A 26,791-nucleotide genomic window follows, 5' to 3' on the forward strand; every position below is an offset into this window, starting at 1 on the left:
ATCCATTCTTCCACAATATTATCCATAGATTGTTATGAGATACACAGTCAAATGCCTTTGCATCATCATCTCTGTTTACAGCCAAGATCCATCTGATGTCAGTAATTATATCCCTAGCTCCATGTCCTCTTCTGAAACCTGCTTGAATTTCTGGCAGCTTCATGCTACAACAGCTAAGACTGCTAATACTGCTACAACCTCTTTTAATTATCTTCAGCAAAATTTGACTTGCATGAGATATTAATGCTATTGTTTGATGATTGCTTCATTCAGTTGGGTCATCTCTCTTTGGAATGGGCACTTGGAGATAGATAAACTTGGAGATAGCCTAGCTTTTGGATGTGAAGACCTAGGGGTAAGGAGAGTTCAGACAATCTCATATCTTAATCCTCAAAACATATTATGACCCAGAGAAGAAAATGTCTGAGGACACTGTGCCATCATGAGTAAAGATTTTTTAAATTTACTTTATCTTGTGAATTGGGTGAAGGATTGCAGATAGAAGATTGTTTTTAACTTTGTTTCTCTATAATCACATTCTAAGGAGTGGTTAAATAATAACTAATTTTACTCTTACTATAGCTAACAATCCAACACTCATCTGTCAGTTTGTTGTACTGTGGTGGTTTGTGTGCTGTTGTGATGCATGAAAGCTATGCCACCGGTATTTTAATACCAGCAGGGCCATCCATAGTAGACAAGTTTCAGCAGAGCTTCCTGACTAAGACAGACTAGGAAGAAAGAGAGATGGAACATTTCTGGATAGTATTTGTTTTTTAGAGTCTTTGAGTTGATTCCAACTCATAGCAACCCTATATAGTGTTTCCAAGGAGTGGCTGGTAATTTTGAACCACCAACCTTGTGGTTCAAACCAACCTTGCAGTACTGTGCTTTATCCCACAGTGCCACACCAGGACTCTGAATGGTTAGCCACTGAAAAACCTTATGAGGAGCAGTGGAACACAGTGCCAGAAGACATAAACCTCAGGTTGGAAAACATTCAAAATATAACTGGAGAAGAGCTGCCTCCTCAAAGTAGAATAAGGAGAAACAGCTACAAATAGCCATTAATAATTGGAATATGATCCTAGGAAAATTGGAAGTTATCAAAAATGAAATGAAATTCAGACATAAGTAAACTGAATGAATATTTTTTAATTGGACAGTCTTGTGGCTTGCTATGCTGGGAACAGCAAATTGTAGTGGAATGGTGTCATATTTATTGTAAAAAAGGAACATTTCAAGATTTATCTGGAGGTACAGTGATGTCTATGATAGGATAATATCTATACACATACAAGGAAGATCAGTTAATACCACCATTATTTCAATTTATGCACCAACCACTAAAGGTAGTGATAATGAAATTAAAGAATTGGCTCTGTGGGTTAATGCGTCAGACTGCAAAGCTGTTTGAACTGCAAGGTTGGTGGTTCAAGCTCACCAGCCGCTCCTCAGAAACCCTATACAGGGTTGCTATGGGTCGGAATCTACTCGATGGTACTTCACAACACAACAACAACCAACTTCTTCAGTCTGAAATTGATCCAATATGCAATCAAGGTGCATTGATAATTATTGGTGATTGGAATTCGAAAATTGGAAGCAAAGAGTAAGGATCTGTAGTTGGAAAGCATAACCTTAGTAATAGAAATGATGCTAGAGGTCGCATGATAGAATTTTGCAAGACCAATGACTTATTCATTGCAAATACCTTTTATAAAAAATCATAAAAGATGAATCTACACATGGACCTTACCAGATAGAAAACACATGAATCAAATTGACTAAATCTGTGGGAAGAGATGTTGGAGAAGCTCAATATCATCAACCAAAACAAGGCATAGGACAGCTGTGGAATAGATCATTAATTGCTCATGTGCAAGTTCAAGCTGAAGCTGAAGAAAATTAAAACAATGAGAGCCAAAATATGACCTTGAGTATGTATATCCCACCTGAATTTAGAGATCATCTAAAGAATAAATTTGATGTATTAGACACTAATGACTGAAGACCAGAGGAATTAGGTCAAGAACATTATTTATGAAGAAAGAAAAATTTAAATCTATCATTAAAAAGAATGAAAAGACCAAGGTGGATGTCAGAATTCACTCTGAAACTTGCTCTTGAACATAGAGTAGCTAAAGTGATTGGAAGAAATGATGAACTAAAAGAGCTGAACAAGAACTCTTCAAAGGACAACTCAAGAAGACAAATATTATAACAAAATATACAAAGATCTAGAGTTAGAAATCTAAAAGGGATGAACACACTCAGCAATTCTCAAACTGAAAGAACTGAAGAAAAAATCAAGCCTCATGTTGTAATATTGAAAGATGCTATGAGTAAATATATGGCTTCCTGGTGTGACAGTGGAGCATTGGACTGCTAACCTTAAGGTTGGAAATTCAAATCCACCAGTCACTCCTGTACCAGGTCTGTATGAGTCAGAAATTGCTTGACAACACTTAACAACAACAACATTGGTAAATGTTGAATGACAGAGGAAGCTTCAAAAGAAGATGAAAGGAATGCACAAAACTGTTGTATCAAAATAATTTGCCTATGTTCAACCATTTACAGATTTACCATCTGATCAGAACTGATGATACTAAGGGAAGAGGTCCAATCTTCAACTCAGTGAAGGCAATGGTAAAAAAACAAGACTCCAGGAAACAATGGAATACCAATTAAAATGGTTCAACAAACGGCTGAAGCACTGGAGGATTTAACTTGTCCATACCAAGAAATTAGGCCAACTGATTGGAAGAGATTCATATGTACTGAATCTTCCATTCTAAAGGAAGGTGACCCAATGGAATGCTGAAATTATTGAACAATATCATTAATGTTACATGTAAGTGAAATTTTACTGAAGATAATTTAAAAACAGTTATAGTAATACATTGATAAGGAGCTATCAGAAATTCAAGCCAGATTCAGAAGAGGGCATGGAACTAGGAATATCATTGCTGACATCAGATGAATCTTGGTTGAAAGCAGAGAATACCAGAAAGATGTTTACTTGTGTTTTATTGACTTTGCAGGTTCATACATGTTATAAGGTGTTTTGCAGATTCGTAATTCTTTAATGTTACATAGCATTCCACTGAGTGTATGTACTGAAGTTTGTTTATCCACTCTTCCATTGATAGATGATTAGGTTGTCTCCATTTTTTTGCTATTGTGAGATATATAAACATATATACCCCACTCTTCCTCCTTTGTTTATTCAGTCTATGTCTCAATTCATGCATCGACACACTTATTATTCCAAGGCTATGTGTATATCACTGTTAACCTCTACTCCCTTTAGCCCCGTGCATACCTCACTATGTCTTCACCTGGCTTCATCATTCTTCTCTCACCCTACTTCTTCTTGCATATTGCCCTCCCTGTCACCGGAGCTAGCATGTGCCTACCCTCTAGCCAGTGATTTACTCTCCCCTCCCTCCCACTCCTGATAATCATAAAAAAATGTTTCTTTCAGTATGAGATTTTTTTCTTAGGTTTTTACAATAATGGCCTCACACAGTATTTGTCTTTTTGTGATTGACTAATTTCACTCAGCATAATGTCCTGGTTCAACCATGTTATGAGGTGTTTCACAGATTTATCATTATTCTTCAATGTTGCATGGTATTCCATTGTGTGTATGTACCAAAGTTTGTTTCTTCTTCCATTGATGGGCACTAATATTTTCTTTTTTATATTTAATCTTCCAAAGGATAGTGAGGGCCTACAACAAACCAGGTACTGTGATAGAGCCTGGAGATATGATAAGTGAAACAGGCAGTTCCACTCCTTGTGACTCTTATAATCCAATCTAATTACTGAAAAACACATCCATTAACTAAAATATGACCTTGGTGGTGGGAGGGAATGGGGGAATACAAACATAAAAAAATTAGGCATTCTACATAAGAGTCTATTACCATTAGAGACCAATAAGTGTTTTGCATGGCAATTCTATTTCCTTGACAATAGCAAAAAATCAGAAACACAATTTCCAACTTTCAGAAGCCAGCGTGTCTCAGATTTCTTAGATGTTCTAGGATGGAACTAGGATCTGGTTATATTTACTCAGCAACTAGAGTGAGGTATTTTTAAAATCAAAATGATTTCTACCACAAGCTTTCAAAAGTTGTCAGTTCATTAACATCTTTTCCCACATTACTTTTTTTTTTTTTTTTTCCTACTTCATCTCCTTCATCTTATATGATGCAAAGCTTCTAGTCTCTTGGTATTTCTTCAAATTTTTCATCCAGTCAGTTTCATTTTCTTTTATTGAGACTATTTCCATCTTCCCCTCAATTTGACTGATTGATGATCTGAACTTCACCTTTAAGTCACATTCAAATTATTTTTATTTAATAATACATTTTAAAAAAGTTTTTCTTGTGAATTAAGTGAAAGTTTACAGCACAGATCATCAGTTTTACAGGCAACAAATCGTATACTTTGTTTCATTACAGTGATTACAATCCCCTCCATGTATCATCAGTTAACAGTATTTCTCTCTATTCGTTTTAGCTCTTTAAAAAACAAAACAAAAAAAAACACTCAGGCATATATAATCATTTAAACCACCAAAGGGCACATTCTGCAAGTCTGTCTCCTGGCCACCAGCTCTCAGTCCCTCCTCTTTCCATGAATCTAGAGTCCTCTGCTGCTCCCTTTCTCTATGTCCCCATCTCTGACTCCTTCTCTGGTGTTGCTGCCTTCTGGATAAGGTCTCAGATTCCACTTGTGCTCTTCTACCTTGATGGTCCCAGGGTTCTCTATTTCTGGACTGTAAGATTAACTACTCCCCCATTTTTGTTACAAAACATCTATCTCTACAACTGTGATAGTCACAATTAGTCATGAAAACAATTACTCACTATTGAATCATAAGAATCTTATCCCCATCTCTGTTTACCAGACCCATCTAGACAAGATGAAAACTATTCAGTGGAGTCTCTTTTATTTCCCCCCCACACACACACACCTGCACACAGTTTTAAATTAAACTCCCTCTTAAAACCTTGTAAGCTGGTCACTTCATGCCTTTATGGTGCCCCCATTTTAGGTAACCACTGTCTAAGTTGTCCATCCCTATCTACCCTATATACAGAGGTAATAGGATTGATACTTGATGTGAAGACTCCTTTCCTCTCAGTTGGGATTTTAAGCTAGTAAATCCATGAGTATAGGGCAAGTTCATCAAATTGTAGCAATTTACACTTGGTTTATTTTATTATTATTTTATCTTCCTCTAGTTGAGTTCTGATCATGAAGCCATCGAGGCTAGGTCAAATGTGTACTATCTGAGGGTTGGGTGTTCTTGTGCATCTCCCCTCACTTCATATCAGCTGGATGCTTCACTCTCAGCTCTAGCCCTCTGTGGCTATGTCCTTGTCCATGGCTCAGGTGTCCCCAGGTCTCACCACACTTTGCACTAACCAACCCTTCCTCTTCTCTGTCTCGACCATGGAGCATGGTTGAACTCAGCCCATTTCTTCATTGCTGCCTTTCCCTTCCTTCCACTCACCAGTAGACCAATGTGGTCACCAGCAAGCTTATATGCCTGCTCATGTGTTCTTTTCAGTTTCAGTCTTTGTCATTTATTTTTATCACAAACAAATACACATTTTGGTGGTGGGGGTTAAGCATGAAACTATGTTATTTTAATATTTACAATTGTCACATATTAGGATTCCTGCCAAGCAGCCCTGGTGGTACAATGGTTAAGTACTCTGTTGCAGACTGTCTTAATCATCATGTTGCAATAACACGATGGGATGGCTTTAACAAACAGACATTGAATCTCTCAGTTCAGGATACTAGGAGTTTAGATTCAGGGTACCAGCTCTAGGGGAAGACTTTCCTTCTCTGTCAGCTGTGGAGGGAAGTCTTTGTCTCTTTGAGCATCTTCTCCTGGGGGATCTTCATGGGACACGGCATATTTTTTGCCTCCATCTCTGGGAGGATCTTAGCACAAGGATCCTGGATCCAAAACACACACTTTGCACCCAGCTCTTCTTTCTTGGTGGTCGGTCATGTCCCCCTTCTCTGCACTCTTCTCACTCCTTTTATCTCTTGTAAGAGAAAAGTGATGCAGGCCACACCCCAGGGAATCTCCTTTAACATCAGATCAGTGTTATGATCTGAGTAAGTTGTTGCACTGGCTAATCACATCAGGGGACTGATTACATCACTACACAGCTGTCAAATTACATCATTACATAACTGCCAAACTACAGAGAAGCATGGCCCAGTCAAACTGACATATATTTTGAAGGGACAGAATTCAATCCATGACACTAACTGAAAGGTTGGTGGTTCCATATTTCAAACCCACCAGTCATTTTTGGGGTGGGGAAAGAAGAGTTGGTAATCTGCTTCCCTAAAGGCTACATCCTAGGAAACACTATGGGGGCAGTTCTAATCTGTCCTACAAGGTTACTATGAGTTTTAATCAGCTCCACCAAACACAAAGCAGGCAGGTGTGGGGGGTACCTGAGTAACACTATCAGAGGGGGTGACACCAAAATGACTGTCTATAAAAATTTTGTGCTGTGTTTCAAAAGAATTTTTTTAATATAAAAATGTCCCTGTAGTTAGTTTTAACAGCAAAGACATTTTTCATAAACCCAGTGTGTTGTTAAGTGCCATTGAGTTGGCTCCGACCCATAGTGACCCTCTAAAGGGTTTCCAAGGAACGACTGGTGAGTTTGAACCACCAACCTTGCAGTTCAAACCAACTGTGCAGTCTAGTGCATTAACCTACAGCGCCACACCAGGACTCCATAAATCTAGTTTACATATATCAATATACCTACAGGGCTAAAACTCTACCTTTTTAAAGTGTTCAAGAGCAAAGATATCAATGTAAGGACTAAGGTATGCCTGACCCAAGCCATAATATTTTCAATTGCCTCATATACATGTGAAAGTTGGGCAATGAATAGGAAGAGCATAGAAGAATTGATGCATTTGAGTTATGGTACCAGAGAAGAGTATTGACATTACCATGGACTATCAAAAAAACAAAGAAATCTGTGTTGGAAGAAGTACAACCAGAATGTTCCTTAGAAACCAGGATGGCGTGACTTTGTCTTTCATAATTCAGACATGTTATCAGGAAGGATGGGTCCCAGGAGGACACCATGCTTGGAAAAGTGGAGGATCAGCGATAGAGGACAACCAGATGGATTGGAACAGTGACAGTAGCAGTGGGCTCAAGTGTAATAACAATTACACTTGAGGAAGGTGCAGGACCAGGCAGTATTTTGTTCTGCTGTGCATAGGGTCACTATGAGTTGTAATCTACTCAAGGGCATCTAACCAACAACTTACTTTTTGAACGTTCTAACGTGCTCTTAACTGCCTCGGAAACGCTGTACAGGGTCGCTATAGGTTGGAACCAACTTGACGGCACTTAACAACAACGTGCTCTGGTCAGAGCTGTCATTACCCAGTTACAATAACTATTCAAATCCCATGGTATCATCTTCACATGCCACAGGCACATGGTGTTGGTTTTGCTGCTACTTGTGGTAGTGTGTCACTGATTTTGTCAGGTTTTCTGGTGTTTTAGCCCTGGTAAGTGTGAGAAATAAATTCTCAAGATGGTCCATTTTCAGGAATAAATGATCCAGGAGATTGCTAGACCAGATATAGATCTTGACTGACATAACAACAGGGGCCTAGGTCCCTAGGGTATGTTAACAGGATGAATTGGGGGAGGAGGAAGAAACCTGTTCTCCTAGGAACTTTAAATAAGCATACTAAGTGGCACTGTGGGCTAATGCCTCAGACTGCAAAGTCCTTTGAACTGCAGTATCAGTGGTTCAAGCTCACCAGCTGCTCCTTGGAAACCCTATACAGGGTCGCTATGGGCCGGAATCCACTCAATGGCACTTAACAACAACCATCAAGGCAATAGGTGATGTCCAGGGAAAGACTGTTAATCCCATAGTACTCAGGAACCTGGGGAGGGATTTTCTAGGACGAGATTATAAATTCTTCGGGCAGGGCATCTGCTGGTGTTTTCTGGGTTTGGAGCCCGATTTTGCAAAATCCAGTGAAAAGGCCTCTGGCTAAAATGTGTAGATTGGATTTCTTGAGCATTTGTAGGTAAGGACTCATGATGTGGCGCTGTGGGTTAATGCGCCAGACTGCAAAGCCATTTGAACTTCAAGGTCCGGCGGTTCAAGCTCACCAGCTGCTCCTCGGAAACCCTATACAGGGTCGCTATGGGTCCGAATCGACTCGATGGCACTTAACAACAATTCATGATAACTCTTCGGTAACCTCATAACCAAGAGGGACTGAGGCAGTACCTGGGGTTTCGACAACGTTTCTTATAGTAAGTGCTATGGGATAAGTGCTGGGCTGCTAAGAGCAAGGTCAGTGGTTCAAACCCACTCCTTGGGAGAAGGATGAGGTTGGCTGTTCTGGTAAAGATTTACAATCTCAGAATTTACAGTCGGAATTGACTTGATAGAAGTAGGTTAAGTTATGTATTATGGTTATTAGTGCAAATTTGTTAACCTTTATTCAATAAGTTTTTGAGAATGAAGTAATAATTAAAAGAAAAATCAAAGAACGCTTCCGCCCAATTACTAATACCTGTGTTGCTGTTAAGTGCCAGAGTTGAGTTGGTTCCTCTGTGTTCATAGCAATCCTATACAGTGTTTCTGAGATTGTATATCTTTCGGGAGCACAAAGCCTCATATTTCTCCCGGGAAAAGCTGGTGGGCTCAAACTGCCGACCTAGTGGTTATCAATCAAATACTTGTCCTAAAGAGCCACAGCGCCCCCAAATAATGTAATAATGTAACTCAATTATCAGTGTTGTTGTTAGTATTCACGTAGCCTTAAGAAATACATTTAAGCAATTTACAACTATAATTATCACACAGTATTATATGAAGCTTCTATGAAGCAGAAGTATCACTAAATCTCCGTGGTCACTTAGAATATTTCAGATTAGGAGTCACACTTCTGAGAACTAAATGGGCTGTGCAAAGCGAAGTGTAACTAAACAGTCCTCCTGCTGTTTACAGAGGCGGCCCTGGACTCTGGTGACAGGTCAACAGACTCGAGGGCGTATAAAGCATGACTTCCCTACACCCGCAGCTTTACAAAGCAATTTGGCGGCCCCTGGCCCTTGCCCAGTCAAGCCCCAGCGCAACCCACACGCTGCGCTCCTGGCCCCTCAGCGCCGCGAATCACGTGAGGCGGAGCCTGGCTCCGAGCGGCGCGCGCACAACGGGGCCTGCCGTCGCGTGACTCGATCGGGACGCGCCACTTCCGACGCAGCCTGCGGTTCAGGTTCCGGGGCGCGGGAGCTCCAGACCTGTGGGGTCGTGCTCGGCGCTCTTCAGGTTTCGGGGCCACGCGCCCGGCGGCGGCCAGGATGGAGGAGACTGGAGCAGTGGGGGCCGCGGCCGGGGAGGCAGAACTCAACTTGTCGCGCCTCAGTGTGCCCCCCGAGACTCTGGAGACAGAGTTAGAGGCGCGGGGCGAGGAGCGGCGTGGCGCTCGGGAGGCGTTGCTGCGGCTGCTGCTGCCTTACAACCGTCTGGTATCGCTGCCCCGGGCGTTGGGCAGCGGTTTTCCGCATCTCCAGCTGCTGGACGTGAGCGGCAACGCGCTGACCGCGCTCGGACCGGAGCTGCTCGCTCTGCGCGGCCTCCGCACGCTGCTGGCCAAGAACAACCGGCTCGGCGGGCCCGGCGCGCTGCCGAAGGGCCTTGCCCAGTCGCCCCTCTGTCGCAGCCTCCAGGTGCTCAACCTCAGCGGCAACTGCTTCCAAGAGATGCCCGCCTCGCTGCTGGAGCTGCGTTCACTGCAGACCCTCAGCCTGGGCGGCAACCAGCTGCAAAGCATCCCCGCCGACATCGAGAACCTGCGGAGGTGAGTGCCCCGGGGCGGGAAGGGGGGAGGGGAGTGGCTAGGGAGCGGGCGACATCTCTGGGGGAATTGAGAGCCCGGGACCCCGGGCATCGAGCCTGCCGCTGGCTCCCGTCTTTTGTCCTGTAACCGATTTCTTCCAGGTGCTCTCTGTTTGGTAGTGAGCGTTTGGTATCTTGTGCTTTCCTTGTGCAGAGATCATCGGAGGCAGTATTTTTGTCTCCTTTCTTGGGTCTAGGGGAGTGGTCCGAACTGAGTAGATAAACAACTGTAAATCTGAGGTTCACTTCTGTGCTCAGAAATCTTAAGTGGTTTTTCTTGCTTATAGAGCAAAGTCCTTGCCGTTTAACATAGCTTTCCACTACCATTTTCAGTGGCCTCATCTCAGCAGCAGTACTGACAAAAGTATTTGTAGAGTTCAGTAAACCGTGCATTTTCCCAGCTCCTTGTAGGAGTTCCTACCAATAGGCATTCGTTGAATATGTGTGTAATAGATTGCAGTGTTTTCTTTGCATGTGCTGTTTGTTCCCTTTGTTTCTGGCATCACCCTATTTAAAGGGTCATCTTTTATGTTCTTTACTACTATCTTGGACAACAGTTGTCTAAACTGCACCTCCTCTTTACTTTATTCATCCTGCCATTGCATTTACATTACTGGTCATAATTCCTAGTTCACAGGTCTGCCTGTGATTATCCAATAATATATGTTGAAGTAAACTGGAAGGAGGAATTGGAGAATCCTGATAAGTGAAAGTCCTATAGAGGTTTCATGCAGAGAGTGAGAAATAGAGTGAGAGCAACTACATTGTTTAAAGTGGGAAAGAATTGGATCTTCCATCTGTAAAATACTTTCATCTCCTTTATTAAATTTTCTTAGCTTAAAAGGACCACTGAGTTTAGTGTAGTTTACAGAATACTGGCCTGGGTTTGAGCACTTTGGGCATCCTAACTTTAGGATTAACATACGCTTACCAAAATTTCTTGATCTGTAAAATGAGGCTGTTGAGCAAAATGCCCTTCGTTTATTTATTCAACAGATGTTGAGTACCAACCATATGTCAGGTGCTGTCCTAGGTGCTGGGGATACATTGATTGGACATAATTCCTGCTCTCAGGTAGATAACATACTAGCAGAGGAGACAAACATTAAGCAACTAACTATAGACCTCCCTGTTTAGTTACAGATGTTAAACATTCTCTGAAGACCTACAGCCCTTGAGATGAAATAACAGGTGACCTGACTTAGTCTTGTCCTTGAGCAAATGACATTTGAATTGAACTTTTGATGGAAGAGTAGGAATTAACCGAGTGTAAAGTGGACAATTGTCCAGGTAGAAGGTCCAATTCATGTTTGTCACTTTCCCTCTTGATCATTTCCCTACTAATATAATATCCTACGAGAATTTAGGCAGTTATTTTTCTTGTCTCGGGGCCTCCTTTCACACAATAAGTCTGTGAGATGAAAACCTATATCCTTTTTGCAGAGGAAACTGAGACTCAGAGATTAAGACCAAAGATCATAAGCCCAGTAACTTGAAGCACTGGCTTTGATTTCTGGGGTCTCTTGAGTTGAAACCCATGAATTTTCTACAGTGGTGGAGTAGGTCTAGAATCTAATTCTTCGGACTTCTATTCCATTTCATATATGATCAGAAGGATTGGTCTAAACTATGTATCTAGTTAGCCAGATTTTCTGGATTATTTGTGCTGCCTATGCTGACTGTGCCTTTGACCTCAACAGTGTCTATGAACTTTTAGGCCATTGTTTTCATCTATCAGTTATAGACTCCATTTCTCTCTACTTACAACAATCAACACTGATTGAGGCTTAAGTCCTGCTCCAAATGTAAACTTTGGTTGCATATAAACTGAAAAGGTCATATAGAAATTCACTCATAGGAATAGAAATACTCTTGGTGATGAACTGATCTATTCTCTTCTTTTGATAGATGAAGAAACAGATTTCCTTTTAGTGACTTGCTAGAGGCCAGATAGTGACAGTTTGGAACCATGTGATTCAACCTTTAAAGGTGTTTTGTTGTTGTTGTTGTTAGGTGCCATTGAGTCAGTACCAACTCATAGCGACCTTATGCACAGCAGAACAAAACACTGCCCGATCCTGGGCCAACCTCACTAATGTTGCCACGCTTAAGTCTGTTGATGCTGCCTATTGGCCAATCCATCTTGTTGGGGATCTTCCTCTTTTTCTTTGACTCTCCACCTTACCAAACATGATATTCTTCTCCAGCGACTGGTCCTGCCTGATAATATGTCCGAAGTATGAGAGATGAAGTTTGGCCATCTTAACCTCCAGGGAGCACTCTGGCTGCACTTCTTCCAAAATAGATCTATTGGTTCTTTTGGAAGCCCATGGAACTTTCAATAAAGGTGTTTACTGCTGCTAAAATAATGTATTAAAAGCTCCAGAATATAAAAGTGGAAATTCAGGGTCGCTATGAGTCAGAACCGACTCCATGGCACACAACAACAACAAAACCCTATATAGCACCTGCCAAAGAACACAGTTTTCTGTGAGAATGTACGTGGATGCTTTAGACCTCATTGGTAATCTGATATATACTGTATACCATGCTGTGCTTTGCTTTTTATGCCAGGGTTAGTGTTTTGGGACCTTAGGAAGATATTTACCCTCTTTCAGAGCAATTTAAACAATAATGCAGGCACTAGGAAAATGCATACCAGACTACAATGAGATATTACTTCACACTCACTAGGATGGCTATTATCAGAAAAACAGAAACTAACAAAGGGAGTGGAGACATTGGAACCCTTATGTATAGCTAGTGGGAATGTAAAAATGTGGTAGCCACTGTGGAAAACAGTTTTGGTGGTTCCTTAATTAAAAACTTGTTAAACACAGAATTACCATAGAGCCCAGCAATTCTACTCCTGGGTATACACCCTAAAGATTTGGAAGCAGAAACTCAAACAGCTATATGTTCATTGCAGCATTATTCACAGTAGCCAAAGCGTGGTACAACACAAGTGTCCATCAGCAGATGAATGGGTAAATAAAATGTGTTCTGTCCATACAATGGAATGTTATTCAGTCATAAGTAGAAATGAAGTTCTGGTCATCATGTCATGATATGAATGAACCTTAGAAACATATGCTTAGTGAAGTCTTGAAAACATGCCTATTCTAGATAATTGATTTATGTGGGATCAGTTATGTATGAGAGGACTTCAAAAAGTTTGTGGAAATATTCCATTATCTTTTAACTTTGTTTTTCCATGAACTTTGTGAAGCCCTGCCCATAGAAAAAAGGCTATTCCTTTTTCCAGGGACTGGGGAGAGGAAATCGGGAATTATTGCTTAAGATGTACTGAGTTTCTGTGTGGGATGGTGATAAACCTTTAGAGACAGATAACCGTGGTTGCACAACAAAGTGAACATAATTAATGCCACTGAGCTGCACACTTAAAAGTGGTTATTGCTGTTAAGTGCCAGGGAGTCAGTTCAGACTCATAGCAACCCTGTATAGGGTTTCTGAAGCTGTAAATCTTGCAGGAGCAGAAAGTATCGTCTTTCTCCCGAGGACCAGCTGGTGGGCTTGAACCGTCGACCTTGTGGCTTACAGTCCAGTGTTTGTCCTACAGAGTCACCACATTCCTGAAACTGGCTAAAATGTCAAAAAGCAATTTGTTTATTTTTTTACAACAATAAGATTTAAAAATGAAGAATTTATAATCTACGAAAGTTTCCCTTTTCCTCTCACCTTTCAGCATTCCAGATTGGAGACATTGGCTGTCACTAAATAACAAATAAATAGAGTCCTGGTGTGATGCTGTAGAATGAGCACAAGGTTGGTTTGAACTGCAAAGTCAGCAGTTCACACTCACCAGCTGCTCTTTGGAAACCTTATATGGGATTGCTATGTAAGGATTGCTGTCGTAACCTCCTCAGTGGCACTTACACAACAACAACAAAAAGTAACAAATAAACACTTTGGGCTTACTTAGTATCATTGACCTCTCCAAATTTAGCACAGGGTCTTTATGTATGTTGATCCTCATTCTTAGAAGCAAAATATTTAATAAATGGTTTCTGAAAATAACTTTCAAAGTATCATAAATAAACAGGTCCTGACATTTTTATTTTTTAGGGTTCCTGTAGCTCCTGTATAATTAAGGTTATTAGTAACTTGGCTAGGCCATGATTCTCAGTAGTTTGGCAGATATGTAATCATCCTCCATTTTGAAATCTGATATTAGCAGACAATCCGTTGAAAGGAGAATTCCCTTGAGGGTGTGACCTGCATTCAATATATGGGTGTTTTGGCAAAGCTCTCTCTTGATCCTGCATCCAGTTTATAACCCTCTAAACTCTAGTTCTTTGAACATGAACCAGTAGCCTGCTCTCTGATCTGCAGAATTTGGGACTCATAATCTCCCACAGCTCTGTGAGTCAGGAGAAGCCTCCAGACTGATGCCTAGCCGTGGGCTACCTGGCCAACCAACTGGAAGAGATCTATATTTATGACCATTCCAAAGAAAGGTGAGCCCGCAGAATGCAGAAATTATCTAGCAATATCATTAATGGCACACACAAGTCAAATTTTGCAGAAGATAATCCAAAAATGGTTGCAGCAACACATTGACAGGGAGCTGCCAGAAACCCAACCTGGTTTCAGAAGAGGATGGGAATGAGAGGTATTATTGCTGATGTCAGATGGATCTTGGCTGAAAGCAAAATATACCAGAAAGATGTTTACTTTTATTTTATTGACTGTGCAAAAGCTTTCAGCTGTGTGGTTTTCAACAAATTATGGCTAACATTGCCAAGAATGGGAATTCCAGAGTACTTAATTGTGCTCATGTGGAACGTGTGTACAGAGACCAAGAGGCAATTGTTCAAACAGAACAAGGGACACTGGATGGTTTAAAATCAGGAAAGGTGTAAGTCAGATTTGTGTCCTTACACCATGCTTATTAAATCTGTAATGTGAGAAAATAAATTTGAAAAGTTAGATTATATGAAGATTGTGGTATCAGGATTAGAAAAAGGCTTATTAACAATTTCAATATGTAGATGACAGAACTTTGCTTGCTGAGAGCAAAGAGGATGTGAAATACGTGCTGATGAAGACCAAAGAATACAGTCTTCAGTATGGATTCAGCTCAATGTAAAGAAAGCAAAAATCCTCACAACTGGACCAGTAAATAACATCACAATAAACAGAGAAAAGATTGAAGTTTTCACTGATTTCATTTTACTTGGATCCACAATCAATGCTCATGGAAATAGCAGTCAAGAAATCAAATGACATATTGCATTAGGCAAATCTGCTGCAAAGGACCTCTTTAAACTGTTAAAGAGAAAAGAGATGTTTGTTTGAGGACTAAGGTGCCCCTGACCCAAGCTATGGTATTTTCAGTTGTCTCATATGCATGTGAAAACTGGACAATGAATAAAGAAGACCTTGGAAGAGTTGATGGATTTGAATTATGGTGTTGGTGAAGAATACTGAAAGTCCTGTGGATTGCCAGAAGAACAGACAAATGCACCTTGAAAGAAGTACAGCCAGAATGCTTCTTAGAAGCAAGGATAGTGAAGCTTCATCTCTTATTCTTTGGGCATGTTGTCAGGAGGTCCCCGGGAGCAAATGAGGCTCTCAGTGTGCACTATAGGTTGTAGAGGGAGTTTCTTTCCATCAAAATGTAGGATTTTGGAGGGGGGTGGGATCTTTCCCCAGTAACTGTTGTTTTTTTTTCTGTTTATATAACCTTAGAAAAACAGGTGTAGTTTGTATTTTGACCTCTTTCTTCTGAATGCTACCCCTTATTCCTCTATTTTAACTTCCAAAGTAATTGAGGAAGACCTTAATAACTTATCACCCAGAATGCTAGACATTTGGAGAGCAGATTTTAGCCCAAGTGAGTTTTGTTGGAACTCCCCACAATCCTTTCACTCAAATAAATAATGCCTTCCCTTTCTGTTCTTGACTCTTCTCTCATGATCTGCTTGACTTGATTTTAGAAAATGAAATTATGAGGATCATGACAAAATGAAAGTTAAAAATTTTTGCCACAGAATGTTTGAAATTAGTATACAACACCAAGAGATGAGTTCTCTATTTGTACTTCTACTGTGGAACATATTGTTGTTGTCAAGTGCCTTCTAGTAGTTTCTGACCCATAGCAATGCTATATAGGGTTCCAAGGAGCAGCTGGTATGTTTGAACCACTGATCTTTTGGTTAGTAGTAGAGTGCTTATCCTACAATGCCATACAAGTTACTTACCCATTGAAAAATGGGGTTTCTGAGTAACTGAGTACTAACTTATAATCCTACTGAACTTATGCCGTGCCCAATAGGAGCACAGAACCCTACCTAGGAAGCTTTTACATCAGTGATTAAGCACTCATGTCTTGTAAACAGTGGATTTTTGCCACAAGGTAATCTTTTAAATATAGAGTCCTGGTGTGGCGCCATAGGATGAGCACTAGATCACAAGGTCAGTTTGAACTGCAAGGTTGGCTGTTCAAACTCACCAGCTGCTCCTCAGAAACTTTGTACAAAGTCGCTATGAGTTGGAACCAACTCAACAGCACTTAACAACAACAACAACAACAACAACAATTTTTAAAATGAAAGCGCAGTGGCTCTATAGGATAAGTACCTGATTGCAGACCACAAGACTGGTGATTAGAATCCACTAGCCACTCTGTGGGAGAAAGGCTTTCTGCTTCTGCAGAAATTTACAGCCTTGGAAACCCTACACAGAGATGCTTTGAGTGAACTGACTCTATGGCGATTGACAACAACAGTCTTTGAAAGAAAACAAATAACTTGCAATGTTGTTATTTTTGTTGTTAGTGCCATCGAGTTGGTTCTGACTCATAGAGATCCTGTATAGAGTTTCTGAGGAGCTGCTGGTGAGTTTGAATTGCCTACTATGTGATTGAAACCAAACTTGTGGTCTAGTGTGTATCCTCCAGCACCATATCAGGACTCCAGCTTGCAATGTTGTTGTTGTTGATAAGTGCCATCATGTTGGTTCCAATTCATAATGACCCTGTCTAGGGTTTCTGAGGAGCAGCTGGTGAGTTTGAACCAACAACCTTACATGCAAACCAACCTTACTGTTCAGTGCTTATCATACAGTGCATGACTTGCAGTTGTTGTTGTTGTGTGCCCTGGAGTCGATTCCGACTCATAGTGACTCTGTACAGGGTTTCCGAGGCTGTAAATCTTTATGGGAGCAGAACAGCTGGTAGTTTTGAACTGCTGACCTTGAGGTTCGCAGCCCAGTAGTGTCAGCAAAAAAAACCAAAACCTAGTGCCATTAAGTTGTTTCCTACTTGTAGTGATCCTGTCTAGAAAGGGTTTCTGAGACTTAAGTTTTTATGGTAACAGCCAGCCTCATCTTTCTCCTGAGGAGTGGCTGATGGATTTAAACCATGATATTGTGGCTAGCAGCCTAACCCACAAAACCACCAGGGCTCATTGCAATAGTGTTTGTTGTTGTTGTTGGTCTGTGCCATCAACTCATAGCAACCCCATATAAGGTTTCCAAGAGCAACTAGAGGGTTTGAATTACCCACCTTGCAGTTAGTTGTACAGTTCTTACCCTGCTGAGCCACACCAAGACTCTACTGGGGAAGAAGAAAGGAAAGAATGAGGCTAAGGGCAGTTAAAATTTAAATTGACTGCTTACTCTTACTAAGCATTGTAAATCTAAAGAGAAAAATGCAATCTTGAAAGCTTTAATCAGAGAAAAAAAGTATTATTTTAAAAGTGACAAAACTTCTCATTCAAACTTGCTTCTTGAGTCACTACACATCAAGGTAAGGATGACATTGTGAAAGCCACAGTTGTTAAACACACAAGGGGTTCAACAAATGAAAGACATTGTTTCACTACTAAGCAGTGGGAAAACCACCAACCATTTCTTGGAGAGTAGATAAACATGTCTGAAGTCGCTAAGGGTTTTCCATCCTTGTGTTGTATGAAAACCCCAATTAGAAATCTTAGTAATGAAAATAATGTAACATTATGAACTCACTGAATGGACTAAATGGTAGACTGAAGCCAGCTGAAAAGTATAGCTCTCTCTGAGGCCTTCTGGAATGTACCACAAAGATAAATGGAAAGTATGAAGTAAATGTTAAGAAAACATGACAGATAGATCCAAATTGCTATCTAATTAGAATATTAGAAAGAGAATGAAGAAAATGCAGGAGAAGCAATGTTTAAAGTCTGTGTGACTAAGAATTTTCCCACAACTAAAGAGAAATTTCTAAATACTGAGGAGGAATAAACAAAAATAAAATGATATACCTTGACACGTTATAGTAAAACTTCAAACAATGACACTAAATAGAAAATCCTAAAGTCTTCTAAGAGGAAAAAATAAATTTACCTACAGAGGAAAAATAGTAATAAAGTAGAGCAGTATCTTCCAAGTACTCAGGAGGATAACTCTCAACCTAGAATTTCATGCAAGCATGAGGGAAAAACAAAGACCTCAGAGACAAGGACTCAAGATAACAACCATAGGTCCTTGTTGAAAGAACTTCTAAAAGATAAAATCCAAGAAGATATAAAAACTTGAAGCTGTGAGCTAAGTCCTACCATGTTCAATAGACTCCTGTGAACCCAGGTGGAGACCTGGTTGGCCAGCAGTGTGACAAGACTGGGGACAGCTGGGCCCAGAGTCAGTGACATAGCCACAGAGGACTAGAGTGGAGAGTGAAGCATCCAGCTGATAAGAAGTGAGGGCATATGCACAAGAACACCCACACTTAAAGATAATACCCACTTGACCTGGCTTCAATGGCTGGATGATCAGAGCGCAACTAGAAGAAGAAAGAAGCGTAAAAAAAGAGTAATCTGATATAATTTCATGAACTTGACGTACACCTATGGCTGCAATAGCTCAAAAGAAGGAACAAATCTTTACAGCGAGGATCATTCCCATCCCCTCCATATACAGGGTAGACAGGGATGAGCAATTTGGACATTGGCTACCCAAAATGGAGTGGAGGGGGGAGGACTACAAAGGCAAGTGACTGGCTTACAAGCTTTCAAAAGGGAGCCTAGATCCAGAGGGTGCAGGAGAAGATAGAATATTCTCTCCACTGAGTAGTCTCCAATCTGTCTGGGTGGGGCTGATGAAAGGAGATGGGGATAGGTCTCTTGTGGTACAATAGTGAATAATTGCTATCAGTGTACTGACTGTGAGGGTTGGAAATGTAAAGGTAGATGTTTTATAGCAAAAGGAGGGGAGTGGTTGACTTTACAGTCGAGGAGCGGAGGTCCCTGAGACCATCAAGGGAGAAGAGTGTGGGACCCTACCCAGAGAAATAGTGACACCAGAGATGGAGGCAGAGACGGTGATGTGGAGAGATGGAATGGCTGGGGACTCTAGGCCCAGAGAGGCAGAGGGGCTGTGTGCTGACAACCGAGGGGCAGGCTTATGAGGTATACCCTTTGGTTGTTTGATGATGCATGAAGGGGATTGTAACCATGGCAATGAAATGATATACCGATAGGATGAATGTAAAGCTAATGTTCTCCCATGTCAACTATCACATAATTCACAATAAAACATAAAAAAAGATACAAAAACTTTAAAAGAAATAGCAAATTGCCAGAAACATTGGTGCACAAAAAAATCAGTAAAGCATATTGATGGATCTGAATAATTATTGATTGGAAATAAATATATTTACGTTTATTTTCATATCAAGCTAGAACTAATTCTAGAAGGTAATATGAAGAGAAAGAAAGAGAAGGGAGTTTGGGTATGTTTGGGAGTAAGAGGGAGAACAAAGGGGTAACTACTAGCAAAATAGAAATAGCATATACAGTTCAAAACCATAGAGGGGGATGGAACAAAAGGTAACTAAATGAGTATGACACAAAGCAGAACTGAGAGGAAAAGATACTGTGCTTTTCCATGGTAATAGTAAAAACAAGCCTAAACATATCTGTGATCAAGTTATATTCTGTTTCTACCAGCTATACTTAAAAACGCATCAGTACATTGAAAGTGGTAGTAGTGTGCCAACTAGTCCGTTTCCCTCTCAGCAACCCTGTGTAGGATTTCTGAGGCTATAAATCCTTATGGGAGCAGAAGGCCTCATCTTTTTCCCAGTGGGTGGATTTGAACTGCTGACCTTGCAGTTAGCAGCCCAACATGTAACCCACTATGCCACCAGGGCAACTTAAATTAAAAGTAAAGGGCTAGAACAAGCTATATAACAGACAAATCTTTTTTATACCTGAATTGATTAGTCTCCATTCTGATCCTCCTACTTCCATTCCTGCTCTCATCACATCTGTTTTTCACACAGTAGCCCAAGTGATCCTTCTAGAAGTGTAAATCAAATTACTTGACTTGCCTTTATTCAAAACCCATCATACTCAGGATAAAATTCAAAAGCTCTAAGATAGCCCCAAAGACTTTCTGGGATCTGACCTTGCTGGGTATGCATTATATATATATATATTTTGTTGTTAAGTGTTCTTGAATCCGTTTCAACTGATATCAACCCTATATAGAGTTTACAAAGAGCAGCTGGTGAATTTGAGCTGCTCACCTGCCAGTTGTCAGTTCAGTGCTTATCCTACAGTGCCACATCAGGACCCATTACTAAATCTGGTTTTGTCATCTCACAAAAATTTTTTATAAGGGAGTCTTTCTACAATCATTAAATTAATTTTACATAAATTATTTAGATAGCTTCCGGAGAATATATTGCCACAATATGAGGACAGGAAATGCTTAGTGACTTCAGACATGTTTATTTACTCTCCAAAAAATTGTTGGTGGTTTTCCCACTGCTTAGTAGTGCATTAAACGTAAACGTGTTATTGCTCATGTATAGACTTGCTGAGTCTGAACCAGCTCAACAGCACTTAACACCATCTTTTATGGATTGTTCTGCTTATTTTGATATTTCAACCCTGCCCTGCTTATTTGGACCTTGCTTTGTGTTTAAATATGATAGATATTGCCTAGCATTAGTGTGGAATCCTTGTGTGGCACTGCAAGTTAATGTACTAGACTGCAAGGTTGGTTTGAAACACAGGGTTGGCAGTTCAAGCTCACCAACCATTCCTTGGAAACCCTATACAGGTTCGCTATGAGTCAGAACCAACTCGACGGCACTTAAACAACAACAACATTAGTGTGTCTTATCTACTTAGCCATAAAGTTCTGAATGTGATACTATTTCTCTAGATCCTGGTTTGTTGTTGTTAGGTGCCCTCGAATCCATACTCACTCATAGTGACCCTATGCACAACAGAACGAAACATGGCCTGGTCCTTTGCCATCCTCACAATTGTTATTACACTTGAGCCCATGGCTACTGCCACTGTGCCAATACATCTCATTGGGTATCTTCCTCTTTGTCACTGAACAGCAAGCAGCAGAACTTTGTCAGAGCCTGATTATCACATAACAAGTTATATGTAAAATGCTTGCTGTATGAATAGATAAAATGTGTTCTTTATAGTAAAAATAATAAGGTATCTTGTCAAACCTTGTATAACTCTTTTTTATTTTATTTTTTTTTGCTTTTGTTCATTTATTTTCTGCAGTTTGGAGTGTTTATATCTTGGAGGAAATTTCATCAAAGAAATCCCACCAGAATTAGCCAATCTGCCTTCTCTCACTTACTTGGTGTTATGTGACAACAAAATCCAAAGTGTGCCTCCTCAGCTTTCACAGTGAGTAGTTTAAGGCAGATTATGTATACACAAAAATCCATATCTAAAATGTTCTGCATTCACTAATATGTTTTATATGTAGAAAAGAATTAAGTGTTCTCAAAGTAAATGACAAGGAGAATTAGTTCTATGGCTTACTGTGGAGTTGGATTGCTTATTTTTTGTTATGTTTAAACATTCTGGTATATTTTTCAAAAATATCTGTTCAGTCTAATCCAAATAAGAGCATAAATTTGGCATTAATTTCCCTAGTCTTATGTGACTTTTTTAGTGCTTTTATATTTTATAGGAAGCATCCTGTCCTACTTAGGCTTTTTAATGTGAAGGATCTTGATTTACATTGCATTTGGAATCTTTTATTTTTAGGTATCTGAATTATATAGCATGTCAACAACAACAAAAGTCCCTAAATCTATTATTTAGAAACTTAGGGGTGTAGTGGTTAAGCCCTTAGCTGCTAACCAAAAGATTGACAGTCTGCTTCCATAAAGATTACGGTCTTAGAAACCCTATGGGGCAGTTCTACTCCCACATAAAGGATCACTGAGTCACAATTGACCTGATGACAACAGGTTTGGTTTGGTTGTTTTGAAAGATTCCATAGGCAAAAGTCCATGACATTGACAAATCTACACTCTGATCTTGTTCATGAAGTATCTTCTTATTTTACTTCTATTGACCTTAATCTTAATTGTTCATCCTTATGGAAAAATACATATACAAAGATTTCTAAAGAAAAATACTTAACTTTTTTGATAATGTTGCTTAGTGCCATCAATTTTTGCACTTTATTCATTCCAGGTTGTATTCACTTCGTTCCTTAAGTCTTCACAATAATTTGCTGACATACTTGCCTCGAGAGATCCTCAACCTTATTCAGTTGGAAGAGTTGAGTTTGCGAGGAAATCCATTAGTTGTTCGTTTTGTTAGAGATTTAACTTATGACCCTCCAACTCTCCTGGAATTAGCTGCACGGACTATTAAAACCCGAAACATTTCCTACACTCCCTATGATCTTCCTGAAAATCTTCTGAGATACTTGGCTTTAGCCACCAATTGTCCAAACCCAAAGTGTGGAGGTAAGTTGATTCATTGTTCATATTTTGTATGCATTTAGCCATAGTCTTGATCATCTAAGTATTGTTATATTTAATTAAAATGACTTCTGAGTTGGTCTATGTTTCTGTTTCAACTTTTTCCTACAAAATAAGACAGTTTACCCTCTGTGGGTTCTTTTCCTTAGGATTCATGCACAAGGAAGAATATACCCACAACATCTCATCCTGTTTTGAAATTCTTTTGAGATAGTAAAGTGATAAAATGAGAGGAAGCACAAAGGAAGCATTGTTGTTGTTGTGTTGGTAAGTGCTGTATAGGATTTCTGTGGAGTTACTGGTGGGGTTGAACTGCTGATCTTGTGGTTCGCAGTCCAGTGCTGATCTACAGTGCCACACCAGGAATACAAAGGAAGCATAAACTATTCTAATTCTTGTTTTGTTTTTTAAGTTTTTATTGTGACTTGAGTGATAGTTTGCATGGGGGAGTATCAGTTTTACACTCATCCTGTTGTATTTCATTTCATTGCAATGATTACAATCCCCTGCATGCTTCATCATTCAACAGTATTTGCTTGTATTCCCTCTGTTTTTTTTTTTATGTGCACCAAAACACTCAGGAATATACAATCATTCAAACAAAGGGCACACCCTGCAACCTTGTGCAACCCCCCCCCCACCCCCCCGCCCAGCTGCCAGCACACGCCCTCTCTCCCTCCATGAGTCTAGAGTCCTCAGCTGTTCCGTCTCTCCATGTCATCATCTCTAGGTAGGATCCTACACTTTGCTCCCACTCTTCTCCCTTGATGGTCCCAGGGTCCTCCACTCCAGAACTGTAAGATCAACCACTCATCCCTTTTTGTTACAAAACTTATATACCTTTACAGTTGCGACAATCGTAATTAGTCATGATAACAATTACTCACTATTGAATCATAAGAGTCTTGTCCCCATCTCCTTTCACCAGACATGTCTAGACAGGATGAAAACCACTCAGTGGGGACTCTACCTTCCCCTGTACACTCTGGACCACTCGTAAGCCAGTTACTTCGTGCCTTTACCCTATTTCTTGTTTAAAGTATCGCAAATGTTTAGGAGCCTTGATAGCATAGTGGGTTATGAGTTGGGCTGCTAACTACAAGTTCAGCAGTTTGAATCTGTCAGCTACTTTGTAAGAGAAAGATGAGGCTTTCTGCTCCTGTGAGGATTTACAGCCTTGGAAACCGTATACAGGGTCGCTATGAGTTGGAACTGACTCAGTGACACACAACAGCAACAAGTTGATTAAAAATAATTTTATTTCCTGTTAGACATTTTGTTGTTATATAGGAGTAGTCTTGCAATTCACAAAATAGTATTGTGTTATTTTAGCTCATGGACTGTCTTTAATGCTTGCTTTTTATTATTTCCAACTATTTTTAGGAAACAACACATTTTGGGGGTGTTCTTATATTAAGGAGTGTGGTAGCTTTGTAGGATAAACACTGGACTGTGAACCACAAGATCGGCGGTTTGAGCCCACCAGCCTCTCTGCAGGAGAAAGATGAGGCTTTCTGCTCCTGCAAAGATTTACAGCCTCAGAAACCTATACTGTAGGATTTACTATAAAATTGTGAGGAGCTATTTGGGGGGAAAAAATTAGAAAACTGTTTCTTCTTTGTCTGAACCACATCTTTCTATTTTGGTGCCTTGTGTATTACACACAGAGCAATTGTGCCACGGGAAATTTAGACGAGATTCCTACACAGAACGGCAGTGAGATCGAAAGTGTTAGATGTTCTAGTTATCTGCAGTCGTTGTGATAACTTGTGTGTATTATACTGTCTCTAAGCTTGTGTGTGTGTGTTGTGTGTCTAAGGGTCAGCTAGAACACAAACACAGCAACAGCTGTTTCAGCTTTAGCTGAGAGATGTGTTTTTCAACTCCTTTTAAGTCAGATCCCTAATTTCTCCTATGTGAGGCCAAATTGCCACCCCTAAGACTTACTGGAGTCCTGTGTGGCAGTGCAGGATAATATGCTAGACCACAAAGTCCGTTTGAGCTACAGGGTTGGTGGTTTAAACCTACCCGCCACTGCTCAGAAACCCTATACAGGGTCGCTATGGGTCGGAACGACTTGACAGCTCTTAACAACAACAAGACTTTATTGGGAGTGCAGTGTCTCTGTAGGATAAGCACAGGACTGCAATCCACAAGATTGGTGGTTTGAATCTACCAGCTGCTCCATGGGAGAAAGAGGTTTTCTGCTCCAGCAAAGATTTATCACCACAGAAACCCTATACAGGCTTGCTATGAGTTAAGAACTGATTCCAACAATAATAACAAGATCTAGACAGCTATAGAAGCAACTACTACTTCTGTCTAAGACTCACAAAACAGGAGAGTTTATAAAACATTTCTCAAGATTGCTGGAGAAAGGGTTGAAAAAGAAACTGGTTCTTTGCTTTATAGTGATTATTTTTTATTCCTCCTTCTCTCCAGGAGTCTACTTCGACTGCTGTGTCAGACAAATTAAATTTGTGGACTTCTGTGGGAAATACCGTCTCCCACTGATGCATTACTTGTGTTCCCCAGAATGTTCTTCTCCTTGCAGTTCTGCCTCTCACAGCTCCACCTCCCAAAGCGAGTCTGACTCAGAAGATGAAGCTAGTGTTGCTGCACACAGAATGCAGAAAGTTCTTCTTGGTTGACAAAAATGCAGTGTGTGTGAAACACAAAGACTGAGCAAAGATGGTTAGAAAAGAAAATAGAGTTTAAAGTTCACTAGAACTTTACCTCATTTTCATCTTGAATGTTTATTTATGTACTGGGAATGATATAAAGTATTCTGTGTTGTATCTTATATTGTCCATATGTCTATATTGCAGCACTATTCAGATAAATTCAGAGATGGTTACATAGGACACCTTCCCAAACTACTGACTTTGGTAAAGTAAGGGATATAATTTTTGTGTAGGATATTAAAACTCTTCTTTCCTGATCTTTTGTTCTACATGGTTGTTACCTAGTGTAATCCAGCAGTTGCTGTTAGTGTAGTGCCTTAATCCTAAAAAGGATAATAGAATTTTATTCAAGAAATAATGTTGACTTGCCTATAACCTGACATACTATGCAGAATACTTTAAAGTGTGCTTTATTAGAACTAGGTAAACAACTGTAGGTCTGACATCTGAACTCCTGCACCTTAGCTTCATGTTTTTGTTTAAACACTGAAATCCTTGCAAGTAAATCACTTTGACACTTAGTAGGAAGCCATAGTTTTGATCAACCTATTCATCCTAAGCAGAACATCATAAGACAGAATACTAGTTTTTAGCAGAAAAAGACAAAAAAGATGTACACGATGAAAACTTCTATATCTTACATTAAATGAGAAAATGAATTTTTGAATTTTTGCCTGTGTCTGTGTACTATACTGTAAATTTAAATATAACTGTTAGCTTGATTGCATCTAAACTAATGTAACTAGCCAAAGAAAATTCGGGGCAGAACTATTTATTTACAGTAGAACAGAGTTTCCAAAACTAGCTTTAACCATGGAATACTTATTGAAAATAATGGATTGATGAAGTGGAAATATGCCATAACAAATATTGTATCTTTAAAATATAGCAAAAAAAATAATTTCATTATTTGCTTTAAGAAATGACCCAATTTTTATTAAAATGAGTATATCTGAAATGCAATAAAAATTGAATGATAATACAACTCTAAGTTGGCATTATAAAATAAGATAAGCAGTACAGACTAGCAGTCATTAGATAATCAGCATATAATAACACAATTGTTGGCAAGCATTGCTTAAATCATAGAGCACAAGTCACACACACATCTTTTCTGATTTCTTACCATTTATGACTGGGGTACACCCAGTATGTCTAGATCACATGTGTTTAGATTGTTGTATAACAATGATATATACTTGTATTAGATATTTTCTCATATGCATATAATTTTATCTTAGAAGACAATATAGTGTAGAATAGTTGGGGTTTGTTTTTTTGTGTGTTGATTCATGAACAATCACAAGAGTTTCATGAACTGCAGTAGTGAACCGCTGCTATTGAGTGAATCCCTTCACTTTGTTATATATTATATAGTGAGATTCTTTATTTTTTTGATTCTGAAA

At 39.8% G+C, this 26,791-nt stretch overlaps 1 protein-coding gene across 1 annotated transcript; it reads left to right on the forward strand.

Annotated features, from left to right (window-relative positions):
* Positions 1-9,361: 9,361 nt before the first annotated feature.
* Positions 9,362-25,352, forward strand: LRRC58 (leucine rich repeat containing 58). The gene is made up of 4 exons (XM_006864144.1): positions 9,362-9,906; positions 21,479-21,607; positions 22,409-22,686; positions 25,144-25,352. The coding sequence occupies exons 1-4, from the start codon at positions 9,407-9,409 to the stop codon at positions 25,350-25,352; spliced, it is 1,116 nt and encodes a 371-aa protein (XP_006864206.1). The 5' UTR covers positions 9,362-9,406.
* Positions 25,353-26,791: the final 1,439 nt, after the last annotated feature.

This window comes from Chrysochloris asiatica, unplaced genomic scaffold (genome assembly GCF_000296735.1).
Source record: "Chrysochloris asiatica unplaced genomic scaffold, ChrAsi1.0 scaffold00061, whole genome shotgun sequence".
Lineage (NCBI taxonomy): Eukaryota > Metazoa > Chordata > Mammalia > Afrosoricida > Chrysochloridae > Chrysochloris > Chrysochloris asiatica.

Excerpts from the sequence above, each read along its gene's own strand:
- LRRC58 (XM_006864144.1), top strand. The coding sequence starts at position 9,407 with ATGGAGGAGACTGGAGCAGTGGGGGCCGCGGCCGGGGAGGCAGAACTC. Across the intron at positions 9,907-21,478 it reads GACATCGAGAACCTGCGGAG|TTTGGAGTGTTTATATCTTG; the intron begins GTGAGTGCCCCG and ends TATTTTCTGCAG. Across the intron at positions 21,608-22,408 it reads GTGCCTCCTCAGCTTTCACA|GTTGTATTCACTTCGTTCCT; the intron begins GTGAGTAGTTTA and ends TATTCATTCCAG.